Source organism: Apiospora marii, assembly GCF_038362585.1.
Source record: "Apiospora marii strain CBS 49790 chromosome Unknown utg000003l_segment0_segment0, whole genome shotgun sequence".
Lineage (NCBI taxonomy): Eukaryota > Fungi > Ascomycota > Sordariomycetes > Amphisphaeriales > Apiosporaceae > Apiospora > Apiospora marii.
The window spans coordinates 1,756,375-1,771,990 of NW_027117374.1; the positions used below are offsets into that span (position 1 = coordinate 1,756,375).

Consider the following 15,616-nt stretch of genomic DNA (forward strand, 5'->3'; position numbering starts at 1 on the left):
TACCTGTGCCTGCCGGCTATGGATGCCAATTTGGTTCTAAAGCAGCTCGTCGATTCGCTTGGGCGTATGCTCCAGTAAGTGCTTAGTCACATGCCTAGTCACAAACGAGTTGGAGCTGCGATCCATAGAGCGAGGAATAGATCACAGAATATAGAAGGGTTGTCTGTGCAGGAGATTGTCTATCAACAACGACAATTTGGATTTGCTGTCAATCAGCGACGAGTGTTGGGTTACTGAGCGTCCAGCTGCCGCATATCCAGTGAAGCCAAGATGCGACGACCACAGAACTGGGCCGTCTCAAGTCTTTTTTAGGACTTGAGTCTTCGTCTCCTTATTCCCGACCCCTACTTCAGAGCGACGAATATTACAAGTATCCCGAGGAGGCACCAATAGCGATGTGAGAAATTGAATCTAACACCATGTATCGTCCCAAGTCTCTGTACAAGAGTCATGAAATAGCTGAAGGAATGGATATCTCGGGCGAGGTTGCCCCTCCTCACAGATTGGCTGACGAAGGCCTGGCCAAGCTGCCGGGTTGACCCCGTGAGTGCCAGAGCGGACGCAATTCGCCAAGTCCTTTTGTGTCCAAACTACTCCCGTCGGGTGAAGTTTCCCGGCTATCGAATATCTATCGGTCCTATCCACCCAATGCGGATCGAGAAAGCCAAGGCCTGCCAAAAGCTTGTCAGCATGCGAAGCTTTTAGATCCCGCCTGAAAAACACCATACAACTAAGCGATGTCTTGGTAAGGCTTGTTATGGCTTCTCACGCCACTGCTGAAGTCGGAAGACGTCGAGGGATGTCACACGTTGCACAACATGCCCCTAACACGAACTGGTTTGTTAGCGCTGGTACAGAGCGACCCGTTTCCAGATCAAACATCTTCCATGTATCTTTGCACAGGTAGAACTATCGGTCCCCGTTTATCAGCAAACAGGCGTTTCTCGCTGTGCCTATCTCCTTTGGTCATCGTTGCGAGTCCAACCAATGAGTTTGTTTGTGAGTACCTACATACTTGCGCTGGGCCGTCAATAGGGGCACGTTCTTCGTCGGCAGCAAGCGACCCCACCGGTGAGCTCTCCTGTCTATTAGACACTACCAGTAGCGGTAGCATACCCGCAGTCCTGACCAGAGGGCGTAGTCTCCTGCCCCCGCCATGGGATCTAGGTTGGCCAGGCCAACTGGCCAATCAGACGGCGGATATGGTAAAACGTGCCTGGAACACCAACTCTAATTCGTCGCCAGTCTATCAGAGAATCCTACGAATCAATTTATAGGATACAAAGGCAACGCCGTTGCATCTACTACCCTGTCGCAAATCTTCCCTTTTGGGATCCAATCCGCCCGTCAGAAACTCGGTGGAGCCAAATACGCATACCGAACAGCATATTTTCTTGCCGTTCTCTATCCTATCACTTTCCGACAGCCGTGAGCCGTCCGAGGTGCCTTACGCAGACACCCGCATGCGAACGAGCGACTCCCTTGGCGGGCTGACGGGTACATGGAGGCCTGACGGTGTATCCGAATAGCGCGACCGTCTGACTGGAATTTCATCGACGGATTCCAGATGCGTAGCGCTATAGGAGGGCGTAACTCCCAGTAACCCACGTGGGTGTGCCATCAAACTGTAATTCGCGAACCTGCCTAGGGTTGGTTAGCAGGTCAGTAAGCGACCCGCGACAGTCGCTTGTCGCCTCTTAACAGGCGTGATGTGTGCTGTTCAGAAATGACTAGCGGATAGCTTCTAGCTGCTAGTTGTGTAAGTCAGGCATGCAGAGAGGCGCGTCGCTCCTGAACTAGGAAGTCTCTGCTGCTCATCGCGCCGATGCCGATGCATGAGGTCTCGCCATGGGACTGAAAGGCGCAGCCCAGCCGTTGTATGTGGCTATATTTGTTGACCGACCAGTGGAGTCGGCTAAGCTTTCCGCTACAAACTGGAAGTTAAACGCACATAGGCACATCCCTACCAATGCATGGAGTACATATGTACAATGGGCAGGCGCTGCGCCGATTCGCAGACGAACCCTTGCCTTCGGGCCTAACACCAGATGACGGTCATCTCGAGCTGAGCGAACTGGCGACTCAGAACGGGGCCGTCCAAATTAGTCGCTTCTCAGACCGATGGTGGGGACCTGTGCAAGGCAGGCAGACTGGCTGGGGCGGGTTCTGGAACCATTGCTCTGGGGAGGATTGGATGTCATGCTCGTCTTGCTTTGCCTGGAGATGATTTAAGAGAAGTCAGCCCGTCGCGTGGGACAAGCTTTTTGCTTTCCTTCCTCCCCTGTCCGCAACCGTTTAACCCCAAGTCATTAAGACTCTTGGCCTTATTTCCTTTTCGAGCCCTGGCATATATATCTTGATACGCCTTGGCATCTTCCTCTGAAGGACACCAGAGTTAGGGTTTACAGGTACTCGACACAGCTCAGCCATGTCGGGAGAGCTCGAGGCACCCAAGGGCCCTGCCGCCGTCACCAAGACGTCCGGCGGCAACGCGGCCTACCACAACTACCACAATGACTTCCTCCATATCCAGGACCCCAATGAGCGGCGCCGTCTTGCTCTTGCCGAGATCGATGCCGCGCCCTTCGGTTGGTACCACGTCAGGTATGACCGCCCTGCGAAGCTCTGCGATTTGGAAAACAAAGGGTAGTTGGTACTGACACTGATGCAGAGCCGTGGTTGTCGCTGGTGTTGGTTTCTTCACAGATAGGTTCGTCGTTTGTCCTTCCCGTAACTCTCGTGTTTCGTTGCAACTAGCATCTTGGTTTGCTTGGGGCAATTATGACACTCTGAACAAAGCAGTGACTGACTTAGACGTATTAGTTACGATATCTTCGCCGTGTCGCTGTTGACCCTCATGTTGGGCATAGTATACTATCCCAGCACCGGGACCATGCCCGCCAGCTCCGACAACGCCATCAAGCTTGCTACATCTGCCGGAACCGTCATTGGTCAACTTGGCTTCGGTTACCTTGCCGATCACGTTGGTCGTAAGAAGATGTATGGTCTTGAGCTTATCATTATCATCTTCGCAACCGTCGCCCAGGCCCTCAGCTCTAACAGCCCGTCTGTTGATGTCGTCGGTCTTATCATATTCTGGAGAGTCCTTATGGGGTAAGTCAAAGCCAGGAGTAAAGGGTCGTTGTTATGTCAGGATCGGTTAGGGGCTGTATGGCTTCGGCCAAACCCCTGATGAGAGTCAACATATCACTAGCTGTAATTGTAAGGCCAGAGCTGACATCGAATTAGTATTGGTATTGGTGGTGACTACCCTCTTTCGAGTATTATCACCTCTGAGTTTGCTACGACCAAGTGGAGAGGCGCCATGATGGGAGCAGTCTTCGCCATGCAAGGTCTTGGCCAATTGGTAGGCAAACCCCCGAGCCTCCTAGTGCAATTGGAACAAAGCTGAACATATCATAGTGCTGTGCAATTGTCATGCTCTGCGTTACTGCCGGCTTCAAGCAGTCTCTGTCTGAGTCTCCTGACACCAAGCACTGCGGCGGCGACTGTGCTATCGCTGTCGACAAGATGTGGCGTGTCGTTATTGGCTTTGGTGCTGTCCCTGCCACCATCGCTCTTTACTACCGTCTGACTATTCCTGAGACTCCTGTTCGTACCAATCTACGCCTTGGTGTATAAGTCCGTACTGACCTTTACTAGCGTTACACTTTCGATGTCGGTCGCGATGTCGAGAAGGCCGCCGATGATGTCAAGGCCTACATGTCTGGCAAATCTGGGGGCACGCCCGACGAGGTCTCCCGCATCCAAGCCCGCGATGCCGCCCAAACTGAGATGCAGATCCCCAAAGCAAGCTGGTCAGATTTCATCCGCCACTTCAGCATTCTCAAGAACGGCCTGCTCCTGCTCGGTACCGCTGGCTCTTGGTTCATGTTGGATGTTGCCTGTAAGTATAAGAGTTGATCAAAATATCCCTTGAGCTATGCTGATATTGTCGAAAAGACTATGGCCTGTCCCTGAACAACGCCGCAATCCTCAAGATCATCGGTTACTCGACCAAGAACGCCCGCACCTACGAGGTCCTGCTCAACACTGCCATTGGTAACCTCATTATTGTCCTGGCCGGCGCCGTGCCTGGCTACTGGGTCACTGTCGCCACCGTCGATACCCTTGGCCGCAAGACGATCCAGATGATGGGTTTCATCATCCTCACCATCCTCTTCGTGGTCATGGGCTTCGCCTACAACTGGATCGCCGCGCACAACCAGAACGGCCTCCTGGTCATCTACGTCCTGGCCCAGTTCTTCTTCAACTTCGGGCCCAACGCCACCACCTTCATCGTTCCCGGCGAGGTGTTCCCGACGCGCTACCGGTCGACGGCTCACGGCATCTCGGCCGCCTCGGGCAAGATCGGTTCTATTATTGGTCAGGGCGCCATCTCGACCCTCAAGTCGCGCGGCGCCACCAAGGACAACGACAGCCCCTGGTTGGACCACGTGCTCCAGATCTTCGCCCTCTTCATGCTGCTCGGCTGCTTCACCACGCTCTGCATCCCCGAGACCAAGCGCAAGACGCTCGAGGAGCTTTGCGGTGAGGACCAGCCGGCGCCGTTGCCGGCGTCGGCACATGAGCCGAAGCCGTCCGAGTCCGCTTAAAGGGGGGCGTGGCAGTGCTCGGCTTCTATCTACTTAATGAAGCCGTGGGGACGTTTATGTAGACGTTGGCGGGACGAGTGACGGAGAGGATTGTACGATGCATGGAGACGGCCGGGACTCGCATGTCACAAAATTATATACCCTTTCAATTCTTAACCAAATTTTGAACTAGTTACGTAGACCGGATTTCAAATCTTTTCCTTCAGAATCATTACTTGATACTATCCTTTCCGCGAAATGTGCTGTTGCTCAGCAGTGATATTGGTGCTAGTCAGTTGAGACATTGACCTTTGTCTTGTCTAAGGATACTGATAAGTCACTTGTTCATACGCAGAGCAGGCTAGGAGACATGGCCTACAAAATGCGACATAGTCTTTGAAGTGCGCTGCTTTCTCCTTGGTCTCGGGATAGTACCATGCAGCATTCTTCAGCTCATCGCCTATATATATCATCATTAGTAAGCAAGCCTTAGTCGCACTTAGAGTAGAGGTCAGGTCATGGACTTACCGCCGACAGTGATCGTGTAGTAGCTCGCGTCCCCCTTCCAAGGGCAGTGGGTGCTGTGGTCTGTCTTGCTGAAGTACTCGCTCTTGATGGAGGCCGGCGGGAAGTACACGTTGCCCTCGACCACCTCATAGACGTCTGTCTCGGCTACGGTGTTTCCGTTGACGGTGGCTACTGCGTGCCCGTTTGCCGGCATCTTTGTTGGTATGGCCGATGAGGTTGTGGTATTTTTTAGCTGATACTGTTGGTTGGAATATGTGTCTGTATAGGTGAGTTCTTGAATGGGTAGGAGGTAAGAAGAGTCCCTTTTAAGTATTGAAGTCAAGGCCTGCGGGGTACTGATGCTTTGGAGAAGGTTGAATACGGTGATATATCTAATGTGTGGCTTGCAGTAGTACGATTTCTAATTCCACATATGTCAGCAGTGTCAGCCTGCGTATTAATCAGCATCCGATATACTTTCACATCGTCTTTGCCATTTTCTCTTCACTTGGACATATCTGAAGAGTGGTTCCTATACGATATGAGCGCTCCATTATGACATCATGTAAGGTACTACATAATATGAGTATGTCGCTTGTCCCCGAGAACCCTTGCTCACATCTGTGAACAAAAGACGGTATCATCTTATCAACCTCGTCATCGCATTCCTGATGGTCCCTGAGATCATCCCCAGAGCATGCCCAGGCGCTGAAGGAATGAGAACAAGGAACCCTTCGGGATGTACCCGGCATAAGTGCTTTCCCACCAGGCAGCAAACGAGCCTTATAGAATAACGTCAATACGGGTCGGCTCAAGTGCAGTGTATAGGTAATCTGGAAAAAAAGAAAATCACGTACCTTCCAATGGGCCTAGCTCAGCGAATCCCAAAGCCTCGACAACTGCAGGGGCAAGTATCACCAAGACGCCAACAGCGATGATGGTCAAGATGCCAGCCGTGGCGACGGGGTGATCCTTGGGAAATTGGAACAACGCATCCGCGGCCTCGGAAGCGCGACTGTACGCGACTTGCATGGCGTTCCCCATCTTCTCGGGACCTTCCTCTAAGATCGCTTTGATGCCATCCAGGACCCTTTCGGCAATCCACTCGGTCCAGCCCTCCGCGCCGACGGTGTCACCGACCTTCTGGCGCAGAGCGGCGCCTTCTTTCTCGGCGGAGCGCAGAATGGAAACGATGTCGGCCACGGCCGCTTCTGCTGAGCGCCGCGATGAGGTCGAGACTGGAAGGGGATTCGGTTTTGGCTTCTCGTCAATGAGGCATTGGGCAGACCCAACGTCATGTCGGAAATCGTCGTTGTCGCTGCCGCAAAGGCAGATAAGCATTGACGACAGTGCATCCATTGTTGGCGATGATATGGTGAGTGCCACTGAGGATGGGGATTTTGATATGGTTATGATACGAGAGGAAACACGAGATGAACGAGCTATAGAGAGACGTTGGGGAATTGGGCTGACGGATTCTAATACTCAACGATGAAAAGTGCAAATGATTACCGGTGGCAAGCAAACAGAAGCTATGAACCAACCATAACTTCAAATGGGTAACACCAGGTTGACGGCATGGGCCGGTGAGGCTCCAGGCAGAAATGATGGGCCTCCGGCATGCGACGTTTGCTTGTGTTACTGTATCAGCTGACCGCTTAATTGTCTACCTGAGTCTTCTGCCGAATAGTCCACAGGCTGCCGAGTGAAGTAAATGCAGGCTTTTATTCGTCTTTCCACCAAGTGCTGATTTTGGACTCGGGAGCCCATTTCTACCATTCGCACGTTGGCAAGAGCATTGGCAGACAACACGGCCTACCAAACTCCAGATGCAGAACGCCCGCCCCGCCAAACCCTTATTAATCTGAGCAAAACATACTGAAATGCCCGCCGTTGCACTTCTCAAGTAGCATATAGCGAAGTAAGCTTAAATGGTATGCCGACTTTAAATGTTTATTACCAGAATAGACGACGGTGAGATAACGATAAGCGAGAGATCCCTCTGCCCGTGCTATATTTCCCCGAACGACCGATGCGGGCTTAGGTGGACGACTTCTCCGCACCCCAGCTTCTCTCCACAGGTGGAGGGTCTTGGCGACTCAGTAGCTTCGGGTGCCGAGCAGGTGGGACGCGCCAGCTGATTCGATGTTTGGTCGGACGGCCCACGGATGACGCTTTGAACGCGCCCAGTTTAGTAATTCCTCCCAGCTCAGTCGTCTCGCGAACATCGGCTCTTATCTACTTACTAGTGGAGAACTCTCGGCATTCAACCTGTGTCAACGTGCGTCCTTATTTGCTAATTGTTGCTGCTGCTTGTCTTGTCCGCCATTCCATTTTCCGCTCATGAACGTTTTGCCTTTCTTCTCAACAGAAGTGAGACATTCCCCCCTCCCAAAAAGAAAAACAACGGCTTCATATACCGAGGAAAGCCACTGTCTTGTCTTCGCGCTTCCACCAAAAGCAATTACCGCGCAAGAAACAAGTAGCCCGACATGCCGCTTTCCGGGGTCGAGGTTGCGAAACACAACGACAAGAACTCTTGCTGGGTTGTAGTTCATGTATGAGTTTTTGACAAGCCGACTTTGATCAGCATTGGTGCTGACAGTAGCTCCAGGGCAAAGCCTACGATGTAACCGAATTCCTACCAGGTCCGTTCCCATAAACCTATGCGCGCCGCCAAACGCCTTCCATTCTAACCCTCTCTCCAGAACACCCGGGCGGGCCCAAGATTATTCTGAAATATGCCGTGAGTCAAAATACACACAGACGTCGAACCGCGGCCACTACCCGGGAGCTGACAGCTTGGTGCGCAGGGCAAAGATGCGACCGAAGAGTTTGAACCCATCCACCCGCCCGACACGCTCGACAAGTACCTCGACAAGTCCAAGCACCTGGGTCCCGTAGACATGAGCACGGTCGCTACCGTCGAGAAAGAGTTTGACCCCGAAGAGGAAGCGCGGCAGCAACGCATTGCCGACAAGCCCGCCCTTGCGCAATGCTACAATTTGTTGGATTTCGAAGCAGTGGCCAAGAGGACCATGAAGAAGGGCGCATGGGGATATTACTCCAGTGCAGCTGACGACGAGATTGTGAGTAATGGGAAAATTGGCCTGTTTCGAATGCCACTAATTTGGCGTTCAGACGTTACGCGAAAACCATGAGGCTTTCCATCGGATATGGTTTAGGCCCAGAGTCCTGGTCGATGTTGAGAACGTCGACATCTCCACCACGATGCTCGGGACGAAGGTTGACATACCTTTCTACGTGACGGCGACAGCACTGGGCAAGCTCGGACACCCTGAAGGCGAGGTGGTGCTGACCCGCGCGGCGAGGAAGCACAATGTGGTGCAAATGATCCCTACGCTCGCGTCTTGTTCTTTCGACGAGATTATGGATGCCGCCGAAGGAGACCAGATCCAATGGATGCAGCTATACGTCAACTCGGATCGCGCCATTACCGAGCGCATCGTAAAGCACGCAGAAAAGCGAGGCTGCAAGGGTCTTTTCATCACTGTCGACGCACCGCAGCTTGGCCGAAGAGAGAAGGACATGCGGTCAAAGTTTACGGACCAAGGATCTAATGTGCAGTCTGGCCAGGAGACGGACAACTCGCAGGGTGCGGCTCGCGCAATTTCCTCGTTCATCGACCCCTCCCTGTCGTGGAAGGACATCCCGTGGTTCAAGAGCATCACTAAGATGCCCATCATCCTCAAGGGAGTGCAGCGGGTTGAGGACGTGCTCAAGGCAGTAACAATGGGGGTTGATGGTGTGGTTCTGTCCAACCACGGTGGCCGCCAACTGGACTTTGCGCGCTCTGGTATCGAGGTTCTGGCCGAGACGATGCCCGTGCTCCGCCAGCTCGGCCTCGAGAACAAGATCGAAGTCTACATCGATGGTGGCGTCCGCCGCGCGACGGATATCATCAAGGCGCTCTGCCTCGGAGCTAAGGGAGTCGGTATCGGCAGGCCTTTCCTCTACGCCATGAGTGCCTATGGACTGGAGGGTGTGGACCGGGCCATGCAGCTTCTGAAGGAAGAGATGGAGATGAACATGCGCCTGATCGGATGCTCCAGCATCGACCAGCTGGACCCTTCGCTGATCGATATAACGAATATCGGTAGCCATGTTACGAGCGTGCCCAGGGACAATTTGGGCCACCGCGTTTACGACCAGCTGGCTTCGCCCGAATGGAAGAAGCCGAAATCTTCCAAGTTGTAACACTTCAGGAGAGACGATATATTTACAAACGAATTAGATCTGCGACAGGATATATAACATACATATTCATCTACTTAATATACAAGGCTGTATATAAAACATATATAACTAGGGAACCCAGAGAAAGCTAATAGCATGTAATTCCCCCCTTTCACTTAAGCAACTCGAAAATCACATTACGTGTGCTAGTCATACGATGAGTCTGGACAAACTACGAATAATATGCGCAGCTAAGCTGACTCACTTTTTCTCACCGCTTTTGATGATGCAATTGCTTTGAGTCTCGGTTACCCCAAAAACGGTTATCTCGAGTTGGCACTACATGATTGGTTCAAGAGCCTGTCGACTTTCCTTTCTCGGGGGTGGATCATCTACAAGGAGGAGGCTTGGAGGCGACGAGCGCTAACGCGGGCTAACATCAGTGGGTGGCATATCGGACACATTTGTTGGGTACAGTAAAGTCACAGACATACTGCGCTTGTCGTCGGCCATCCAGAATGTCATGTCATCCTGACTTGAGACTTATGATAAGGAAAAGAAGATAGATGTCAAGAAGACGGCAGGCAGCAAAGAATTCAAGGCACTAAATAGATCATACCACTTTCTGTAGGAACCCGGGAGACGTTACAGTTCATTACATTGCCAACGCCAGTCAGGGCGCGCCGCGGCGCAACTGGCGTGATGCATGAATCCGTTTTGGCGCATGGCCCAACGAGAGCGAACAGGTTGCCCTGCGCCCCGTTGCTTCATTGCATGCAGGCTTGCATTATCTGATTAGGGCGCCTGGGCTACTGCGCTAGCGGGGAAACTACAGTGGGCAAAGTGGGAGGTTTTGGCCCGCCGGTCCCTGTTGCTTGTCGCATCGCATACCCCGTTTTCCCATCTGATCGTGCCAGAGAAAGCCAATTGCCGTTCGCCATCTACAGCAAGCAGCCAGTAGAGCACCGTTTGGATCCTCGGCGGCAGCGTATGTTGATCATCCTTACTGTACCTACCTACCATGCCATTCACTACAGGTACTGGCTTGCTCCTCCTCTTACATCAACACCGGGATTGATGCGGTTGCTTTCGTTTCGTTTCTTGTCACTCATTTATTATTTCACGCACATATAGGTACATACACGCGCACACAGACACACTCCCCCGCGCTGTAGCCGCGCCGCGCATTTGCATTCTTCCTACCTTTTTTTTTTCTCTCCTGCGAGAAGGGCCAATCTCGTCACTTGCTTTTTTGTGCCCTCTTGCTGCTCCGGTCGGCCCCTCCAACCCGAAAAATCCAACACCTACCTGCAGTAGCATGACGGCAGCAACTCCGATTCCCTAGCCTACTCCTCGATCGGTGAGCCATCTCACCTGAGCTGGCAGAAATACCCTATCACCGGGTCGGCCAGTCTCGTGATATTTTTTAATCACTTCCTCCCCTCTTGATACTCGACTCAGCCGGACGGAGAACCTTTTTTTCTCCCCTTTTCTCGTTCTTGCTAGAGGCGGGATATTCAACATTGTCTCTTTCCTCTGTGCTTTGGCTTTGCGCTAAGTGTAGCTTATCGTATCGCATTTCCTCTCCCCTGGGGCTTAGCACGCCTCTCCGGCCCAACACCACCATGTCTTCCCTCGAGGCCAAGATAGTGGTGCTCGGCTCCCAGGGCGTCGGCAAGACGTCCCTGGTCATGCGCTTCTGCAAGGGCGCTTTTAATCCGTCGCAAGTCACGTCGACGGTCGGTGCGAGCTTCATGGCAAAGCGGGTTATCGACAGCGATACCGATACAGTGGTGCGCTTGCAGATTTGGGATACTGGTGAGTAATCTGCCCTTGCCTAGTGCATTCTCCCACCCTTGGTCTACTCGTAGCGCCTGCCGTGTCTGTGAATATGCTGACATATCGCCTTCGTTCCTGCAGCCGGCCAAGAACGATTCCGCTCCATATCGCGACTCTACTACCGTGGCGCCAATGCCTGCATCTTGTGTTACAGCATAACGGACGCGCAGTCCTTTGCCGAGATGGGCGTGTGGCTAACCGAGCTCCGCCGGAATCTGCCTCCCGATATCGTCCTCCATGTGGTTGGGACAAAAGCCGACATCGTGGCCCGCGAGCCTGCGCGCCGTGAGGTGCCGTTCGAGAGGTGCATAGCATACGTCGCTGAGAATCTGGCCCCCGGCCAGGGGAACACGCCGCCACCCACTGCAACACCCACCGGCATGACAGGATTCCCCGGCCCTGGCACGAGCCAGGTCAGCATGGGCACGAGCAGCGCTGGCCCCGGAGAGCCGCGTAGCCCGAGTAGTAAACGAAGCAGCGGGTTCTGGGGCCAGGAGGTTGGCTGGGACGCCTGTCACGAAATCAGCGCCGAGAGCGGAGAGGGCGTCGAGGAGGTATTCAGGGTCGTTACGAGGAAGCTCGTCGAGCAGAACAGGAAGATGCAGCAGGCACTTCTGGCGGCCACGATGACCCCAGGCACGCCCTTCGAAGGCGGCATGAGCAACGACTACTTCGATGGTATGAACGGCAGGAATAGCTTCAGGGTCGGCCGCGATAGGAGGAGCTGGCTATTCTCACCCGGGTTCTCGCCCGCCGTGACCATGGAAAATCAGGGCCAGAACCAAGCGGAGCAGAACGGGCAGGTCGAGATCACCAAGCCTAGGAGTAGATGCTGCTGAAATCGCACGACTCCCCTGCGCCCGGAACAGGACCCACAGTACATCATCATACGGACTGCATCACCTACCCCAACCATCGGCTTCCTGCTGGGTCAGGCAGCTTTTGCATCAGCCTAAGCTTCTTTCTGGTCGAAATATCGATACTTGACCACTTTTCCTCCATTTTCTTTCTGTCGTTTCAGGGGTCACCAAGGGGCGAGGCGTTTTTGTTATAATTGAGGGACACAGAGACCGGCGTTTTGGGCGGCATGCGCATTTCACGTTGGGGCATTATGGGGGACAGGCATTCTCAGGGGTATTGGCCACGGCTTTTGTTTCGTGTTTTCCCTTAAAGTCAATTGCGCGTCTGTTGTTGTTCCATACTGTAAATGGATATAGTCACAGTTTCTCTCACGAGATTACGAAGAGAAATGAACAGATGAAGAAGCACGCCCGCTCGTTGCCGGGATTTCATCTCACACACGTCTCCCAGACCATTTAGGCATGTGATGATGTGGGGTTTGATGACGATGATACCAGAAGCAATCGCTCGGATAGAGCAGATTGGGATGAGCCAAGCAACTCGTGGGTGATTAACGAGTTACATAGGTATATGCGAATAAGCAATACGGAGAAAGGCACCGGATTGAGGGCTCGAGGAGATAGATCGAGAGCTAAATTCAGGGGTAGCCCAGCCGACCCCCAGGGTCCGAAACCTAAGTTTATCATACCAAATCCCAGGTGATGCATGACGGGAGCTACACACGCGGCAGCGAGGATATTGTTTACATGGGGTTGTAAGGTTTCGGCTACTTCACTCATCGCGAAGCCAACTACCGAGATGCCGTAACTGTGTGTTAATTTGCCTGTCCTTCAAAGTTCGAACGTTCACCATGGATTCATGATGGATTCTGACTGGATATGTCCCGCCCTGACATCCTGCATGCTCATGCCGGTCCTGTGATACCAGTGTGAATCAACCTGCCGAGGTCTGTGTAAATCATACTGTACCTAACTCGAAGTCTCTTCTCGTCTACTAGTCTCGTATGTAAGGGATTGGGCCCTCAAGAATCCAGTACCGTATGTGGCGGGAAATGGAACATTGTTGGAGTCCTACTAGATGATCTCGAACTAGTTCATGGCTGTCTCGGAAAAGTCCCCATCGTTAGAGGTATAATAGGATGAAGGGACCAGGGTTTGTGTCCCTTGTAGGTCCTGGTGGTACACAAAGTCTGGGTATACTTAGCTCGGTCTACTTAAATCGACTATGCACGAGATCACGATGTATATGTCAGGCATGCCAGCACCCGCTCTTATGTGAAACCATAGCTTGTAGTCCTAAAAGGTGAGGCACCAACTAAACGACGGTTGGTATAAAGTCGACAGGAGAAGCCCTGGTTTTTAAAAAGCCGATACGGTCGGCGACTACACTTTTCAGGGTTCATGTTCATTTGACTTGTCATTTCGATGATGCCTTTGTCTTTGACAGGGTCTTCGGCCATAGATATATTTCAACTTGGAAGCACGTTTGCAGCTTCGGCTAGATATCTATTCTTGTAATGGCTGCTAGCTCGTGGTTGAGGCTTGGCTGTAACTACATCTGGTCTTGTCTGGATGCCTCGGACAGTGACAAGCCGCGATGGTGTCGTAGGACGATATAACCGGGTTGAGTTGATTGTAGGTATTGGACGGCGATATTTTTGATGTAGAAATTCGCGTGCAGTATAATAACTGTTTCTTCGCTTCTATGGCTATGGCCGATAGTAGCTTCTGCATTCATTAAGAAGTTTGATTTAAAGAGTCTTGCGTTAGACCCGATCAAAGATCCATCCCGTGTCTCAGTGGTAGCTGTGTATAGTACCTATGTTATCTATACCACTGTTGAGGCACGTTACCGTTCCGTGTAGACTTAGCACCACACACAGTTTTTGAAACACTCGTGTCCTTATTTGTGGGCAATGTATGTAATAATAAACTACATACACAATCATCGGCATGTAAAGATTGTTCTCCATGCAGGAATCGTATACATAAATATATACATTAATACCTCCTTACATTACCCGCCAACACAGGCTCGAAGCACCGAGATGGCTGCGGCATCTGCGCTTGCCGCTGTTGAGATCACTGGCTGACTTTCGAGGTCACCAACTCCCCCGAACAGAAGTGACATCAGGTATGCACTCGTCGTCAGCAGCAGGGGACCATATATGGTGAAGCAATCAACTACACCGCTCGACTTCTCAGATATCCCGACTGTAAAATGTACGGCAAGGATGCAAACGCAGAACAGATAGGCCTTTCGGCGGTGTTTCAGCCGGACGGGAATAAGTCGTGTTTGTAGGGTGAGGCAAGCTGCAATAGCAATACCCCAAGCGACGTACGTGCTATTCCAGAGGCGTTTGCATCAATATGCGTATTTGTCAGGAAAAGAGGAGATGAGCATAAGGGGGGAACAAGGATGAACTCACATGACCAATGCATAGATCGGGATGTTGGGGAGAGTGCGCAATGGTATCACCGTAACAGCACTTCCAAGCGCGCCGATGCCGATGAGGATTCGAAAGAGACGTGACTCGGTGAAGACCGCGGAAACCAGAGGAACCAAGTATAACAGGGCCATGGCTGTGAGCAATCGCTTTTGTTGTCTTTGCTGCTTGGAACGGTACCCGGAGCTAACGGTGTTGTTGCTGGTGACATGTGTTCGCCACATAACCATGAAAGAGGCAGTGGCGTCAAGCACGAGCTTGCTGTGTGCCCTGACAAAGATCGCCAGAAGCACGATTCGAACGTCAAGAAAGAGCCAGTTTGGAATAGAAGCGGGCATGCCTAGGAACAAAAGGTATTCAAGAAGTACCATGAGGAACAATTGCAGAATCGAATATCGAAGAGGCAAACCATCGCATGGTTCAGGACACACATGTGCGCTGCCCATGGTGACTTGTCCAGGAGTGTTGCAAGCACCTCGAGGTTGTGTCCGGTGTCTTCCTTAGCTTTGGACTGTAGAAGTTTGGTAGAATGAAAATCTCTCAGAAGACCATTCTATTACAAGAATGGGATTAAGGACCGGACAGATGAATCAAGTGGGCTCAGGAATCTCGAGGAAAAGGCAAATGACGCGTTCTGGGATAGGCTGTGTACGAGTACCCTGGAAATTCATGGAGGCGAAGTGACGGTTGCGTTGCCCGGTTTCTGTGTAGAGTCGTTCAATCCAGCCACCTACGTACGTAACACAGATGCGGAGGCCTCCCCAGCCTTACTTGGGTCGGTCTAATTGTCCTCTATCCGCCTGTGACCAAAACCCTTCCTATCTCGTCCGCCGATGAGTTGACCAAATCATCAACAAGACCTAAAGCCCTTGGTCGACAACGCACTGCATGGTTGAAATATCCTCTACACTGACAGCGAAGTTGCAAGTTCTCTGAGAACTGTCCTTTTCAATACTATCTTGGTCTCGCTGGTCAAAGTATCGGAAACGAGGCCTCGTAGCCTCAAGGAACGACACAGTGGGCATAGTGCCCCGGAGAGTACCTTCGAACCAGAATACATATAACTCGAGGAGGAACTGCAGAGGCAGACCGAAACCGCCGTGGACCCTATAAGGCCCCTAAACATTGTTATGTGAGACCCCCTGAGGATTACACTGAAAGATGCTGCACT

General features: G+C 52.2%; 6 protein-coding genes across 6 annotated transcripts; 3 read left to right on the forward strand and 3 right to left on the reverse strand.

Moving 5' to 3' along the window:
• Window positions 1-2,428: 2,428 nt before the first annotated feature.
• PG985_004055 (phosphate:H+ symporter) lies at window positions 2,429-4,616 on the forward strand (the record flags this gene model as incomplete). Its single annotated transcript, XM_066823824.1, has 7 exons — window positions 2,429-2,604; window positions 2,672-2,710; window positions 2,824-3,114; window positions 3,250-3,367; window positions 3,424-3,612; window positions 3,664-3,907; window positions 3,964-4,616. 7 exons carry the CDS (start codon window positions 2,429-2,431, stop codon window positions 4,614-4,616), a joined length of 1,710 nt encoding a protein of 569 aa, XP_066686984.1.
• A 359-nt stretch (window positions 4,617-4,975) lies between these two features.
• PG985_004056 (uncharacterized protein) lies at window positions 4,976-5,316 on the reverse strand (the record flags this gene model as incomplete). Its single annotated transcript, XM_066823825.1, has 2 exons — window positions 4,976-5,055; window positions 5,124-5,316. Coding segments are annotated over 2 exons (273 nt in total), but the record flags the coding sequence as incomplete, so codon positions are not given.
• Window positions 5,317-5,786: 470 nt separating this feature from the next.
• Window positions 5,787-6,461, reverse strand: PG985_004057 (uncharacterized protein; the record flags this gene model as incomplete). Its single annotated transcript, XM_066823826.1, has 2 exons — window positions 5,787-5,884; window positions 5,960-6,461. The coding sequence occupies 2 exons, from the start codon at window positions 6,459-6,461 to the stop codon at window positions 5,787-5,789; spliced, it is 600 nt and encodes a 199-aa protein (XP_066686986.1).
• A 1,133-nt stretch (window positions 6,462-7,594) lies between these two features.
• Window positions 7,595-9,320, forward strand: PG985_004058 (uncharacterized protein; the record flags this gene model as incomplete). The annotated part of the gene is made up of 5 exons (XM_066823827.1): window positions 7,595-7,660; window positions 7,717-7,750; window positions 7,811-7,848; window positions 7,916-8,191; window positions 8,244-9,320. 5 exons carry the CDS (start codon window positions 7,595-7,597, stop codon window positions 9,318-9,320), a joined length of 1,491 nt encoding a protein of 496 aa, XP_066686987.1.
• Window positions 9,321-10,924: 1,604 nt separating this feature from the next.
• On the forward strand, window positions 10,925-11,977 carry PG985_004059 (ras family domain-containing protein; the record flags this gene model as incomplete). The annotated part of the gene is made up of 2 exons (XM_066823828.1): window positions 10,925-11,117; window positions 11,220-11,977. The coding sequence occupies 2 exons, from the start codon at window positions 10,925-10,927 to the stop codon at window positions 11,975-11,977; spliced, it is 951 nt and encodes a 316-aa protein (XP_066686988.1).
• A 2,446-nt stretch (window positions 11,978-14,423) lies between these two features.
• Window positions 14,424-14,891, reverse strand: PG985_004060 (uncharacterized protein; the record flags this gene model as incomplete). Its single annotated transcript, XM_066823829.1, has 1 exon — window positions 14,424-14,891. The coding sequence occupies one exon, from the start codon at window positions 14,889-14,891 to the stop codon at window positions 14,424-14,426; it is 468 nt and encodes a 155-aa protein (XP_066686989.1).
• Between the last annotated feature and the right edge of the window lie 725 nt (window positions 14,892-15,616).